General features: G+C 40.1%; 1 protein-coding gene across 4 annotated transcripts in view; it reads right to left on the bottom strand.

Moving 5' to 3' along the window:
* Positions 1-295: 295 nt before the first annotated feature.
* Positions 296-4,063, bottom strand: part of LOC112072112 (CD209 antigen-like protein C) — a 166,535-nt gene continuing 162,767 nt past the window's right edge. The window contains exons 2-5 of one of the 4 annotated variants that reach the window (XM_070439657.1): positions 1,390-1,488; positions 807-1,292; positions 545-669; positions 296-426 (exon numbers count right to left, since the gene is read on the bottom strand). In XM_070439657.1, the coding sequence (XP_070295758.1) occupies positions 322-426; positions 545-669; positions 807-1,292; positions 1,390-1,488 (815 nt within the window). In that variant the 3' untranslated portion in view covers positions 296-321. Of the gene's footprint in view, positions 427-544; positions 670-806; positions 1,293-1,389; positions 1,504-4,063 lie in introns of all 4 variants that reach the window. The other 3 variants (XM_070439655.1, XM_070439658.1, XM_070439656.1) reach the window with 3 other exon arrangements.

Here is a 4,063-nt window from a genome sequence, read left to right as displayed (position 1 = left end):
AACAGTCAGATATCATGGTTAATACCAGTACCTACATGGTTAAAAGCAGTCAGATATCATGGTTAATACCAGCACCTACAGGGTTAAAAGCAGTCAGATATCATGGTTAATACCAGTATCTACAGGGTTAATAACGATCAGATATCATGATTAATACCAGTACCTACAGGATTAACAACAATAAGACATCACAGTAACAACATCATAATATGTAGACATTTTTCATGTTATTGTTAATTGTCTTGACTGGTATCATCAATGACAGTAACCTGTATAGAAAACGGTTGAAAGGAGCCTTATTGACAGATTAGTTATCATCTCTCACCCTGTGGTCAGTGGGGTGCCGTCCACCCATTTCCAGGTCCCCTCCTTAACAGAGTCAGTCAGACCAATCCAGACTCTCTTCTTGAGGTTGAAGAGAAATGTCTGTTGTTGAGAAAGATAAATTAACAGACGTTTATGTTTGATCATATCTACCCCCTGCACACCCATCGCCTCTCCCTCTCCCTCTCCCTCTCCCTCTCCCTCTCCCTCCCCCTCTCACCTGTTCCTTATCACTGTTTATGATCACCAGGTCTGCTCCTCTCTCCAGACAGGCCTCTCTGCTCTCCTTCCAGGTTTTAGACTCAGTAGACAGGAAGTACCAACTGGATTCAAACTTCTGCCAGCCTTCAGGACAGGTTTGAAAATATTGATGAAAATACGAATTTCCTTCAATTTATCACACTGGACACTTAATGAAAGAACACAGACTGATGATTAGTAGTGTGGTATTAATGATAATTTATTGCTGTAGGTTTACTCACTGAGATTGGTAAGCCTCCAGTTAAGAAAATCTCTCTCAGTCTGTAGCTGGTCTCTCTCTTTAGTCATGGTGTTGTAACTGGTCTGTAGGTTGGCTCTCTCTTTAGTCATGGTGTTGTAACTGGTCTGTAGCTGGNCTCTCTCTTTAGTCAGGGTGTTGTAACTGGTCTGTAGCTGGTCTCTCTCTTTAGTCATGGTGTTGTAACTGGTCTGTAGCTGGTCTCTCTCTTCAGTCAGGTTGTTGTAACTGGTCTGTAGGTTGGCTCTCTCTTTAGTCATGGTGTTGTAACTGGTCTGTAGCTGGGCTCTCTCTTCAGTCAGGTTGTTGTAACTGGTCTGTAGGTTGGCTCTCTCTTTAGTCATGGTGTTATAACTGGTCTGTATCTGGTATCTCTCTTTAGTCAGGTTGTTGTAGCTGGTCTGTAGCTGTTCTATCTCTGCAGATGAGTTGGTCTTATAGGCTATGAAGCTCTTAGAGACCCCATCATCTGTTATCACAACAACAAAGTGTATCAATAAAATAGATAATCTGGTGAATTGTAGGTGAATGCTGGTGAATTGTAGGAATTGTAACTTAAGACTTACAGTAGACAGACAGGCCTATGATCCCAGCCAGTAGAACACACAGCAGCCCCAGACACACTGCAGCAACTCTGGAGGATCTCTTCTCTGAGTTATCAGGTTCTGTGGACACAGGTACTGTACATAGCATCAATGAGACACAATAACACTTTTAAAGTGATGTTTTCTCACCCCATCTCTCTTCCTGTTGAGGGGGACTTGTGGTTGTTAAAGATACAGCTTCTCACATTAACAGGAAATATAGTGACCAGTTAGTTATCTCCTAGCCTTGCTAACGTTAGCCAGCTAGCTAGTGTTAGTAGAATTCATATGTTCAGGACATTCGTAACATATTGTACGTTTTGCAAATTCATAACATATACCCATTGTAATTCGTAACATATCATACAAAATGTAATTTGTAACATACCAAATGGATCATGGACATCCACAACTTGATACATATCATATGATACCTATCATAATACACTAAATGGAGTGAGTCGGATTTACGTACAGAATAATAAGAAATGCAATGAGACCAGATGGTAATACACAGTAGCGATTTGCATTGGACTTTATGAACATGAAAATGTATGTTTCTGCAGTTAGTATACATCCTAAAATACAGCGCCTCGAACATTTCAGAACATTTAACCTCTAGTCTTAAAGGAACAACGTTTGTTACAGTTTATTTTACTCAGTTGAAATTTGAAGCCTTGGGGCATGGGGCATCGACCAACCTCATCACATTAACATGAGGTAAATTGTTTATGCGGCAAGTGGAAAGATAATAACCATTAGTATAAACTTCCACGTGTGTGTCTCTATGACTACGGTGTATTTACCAGTGTTCTGAGATTCAGGTTGTTTATCTATGGTCCTGTCCACAGTATCCTGTCCACAGCTCTTTCTGTAACATTAGCATAAATATCCCCAGACTGCTCCATATAAAGGCAATTCTAATTTCCCCCTTAAAATATACTGTGGTACTTTATGGATCTGCACACAGTACAACAGACAGTATATTATGTTGTATATCCTGTTAAACAGCTGTTTTAGTTTATCAGTCTGTTGTGTCTGAGAACATACAGTGTTATAGGTGTAGGGAGGACTTCACACCTTAACCAGGGGTTTGAGCAGACAGCAACCTCCAGGAAGAGACACAACAGCAGATAGACACCATGATGAGTGTGTGGGTATGTAGCAGACAGCAACCTCCAGGAAGAGACACATAGCAGATAGACACCATGATGAGTGTGTGGGTATGTAGCAGACAGCAACCTCCAGGAAGAGACACAACAGCAGATAGACACCATGATGAGTGTGTGGGTATGTAGTAGACAGCAACCTCCAGGAAGAGACACAACAGCAGATAGACACCATGATGAGTGTGTGGGTATGTAACAGACAGCAACCTCCAGGAAGAGACACAACAGCAGATAGACACCATGATGAGTGTGTGGATATGTAGCAGACAGGTCCACTGGTGTATGGTGCATTGTGTTGCCGTTGGTAACCTACACGTTGTCCCTTGTACAGTGAAGGTTGTGAGTCATTCTTATCTTCTATTAGTATTGTTTTTTTTGTATGTGTGTGTGTGTGTGTGTGTTTGTGTGTGTGTGTCCAGGTCACACTGTTAAGTATCCAATCACATTCAATTAGGAAGCTGGTAGACCTTGTTAAAGAACTTTGTTCCTTCATTTATTAATCTGTGCTTTGTTATTCTTATTATTAAAGTGATAAGCATAGGCTAATCATTCGTCCCACTTTTTTGCAAAATCACATGACATGTTTCTAATAAAAATAAAGAATAATCATTTTCCAGAGTACAGTATGACTACATACTCTCCTCTAAATCTAAACACAACAATTATTTGTCTCATCTCTTAATTTTCATCTTCCTCCTCTATGTCTCTCTCTGACATTAAGGCTCTATTTCAATTAGTCTCTCCTCTCATCCTATCTCCTCATCTCCTCATATCTACTCCTTTCTCCTCTCCTCCCATCTCCTCTCCTCCCATCTTCTTATCTCTTCTCCTCCATATCACTGTATCCAACAATCAACATAGTATTGACTACCAGCTAGCTAATGTTAGTAGAATTCATATCTTTAGGACATTCGTAACATATTGTATGTTTTTGCAAATTTGTAACATATCATACAAAATGGATGATGGTCATCCACACATTGATACATACCATATGAAAGGTAATATATCATATTATAATGGAGTGTCTCTGATTTACGAACAGAATAATACAAATGTTTTGAGACTAGGTGTAACGAACGTCTACTTCGTCCTCCTCCTCAGACGAGGAGAGGAGAGAAGGATCAGATGACCAAAATGCAGCGTGGTAATTAGACATATTTATTTAAAAAAAACAGACGAAGACGAAAAACTCTTAAACAAACTACAAAACAACAAACGATGTAGACAGACCTGGACTTAGAACTTACATACAACGAAGAACGCACGAACAGGTACAGACTACAAACAAACGAACGAACGAACGAACGAACGAACGAACGAACGATACAGTCCCGTGTGGTAACAAACATACAAACACCGGAAACAACCACCCACAACAAACAATGTGAAACAACCTACCTTAATATGGTTCTCAATCAGAGGAAACGTAAACCACCTGCCTCTAATTGAGAACCATATCAGGTAACCCATTAACCAACATAGAT

Source organism: Salvelinus sp. IW2-2015, unplaced genomic scaffold (genome assembly GCF_002910315.2).
Source record: "Salvelinus sp. IW2-2015 unplaced genomic scaffold, ASM291031v2 Un_scaffold1826, whole genome shotgun sequence".
NCBI lineage: Eukaryota > Metazoa > Chordata > Actinopteri > Salmoniformes > Salmonidae > Salvelinus > Salvelinus sp. IW2-2015.
The sequence above is the reverse complement of the archived record's forward strand: the minus strand, read 5'-3'. Positions and strand labels throughout refer to the sequence as shown.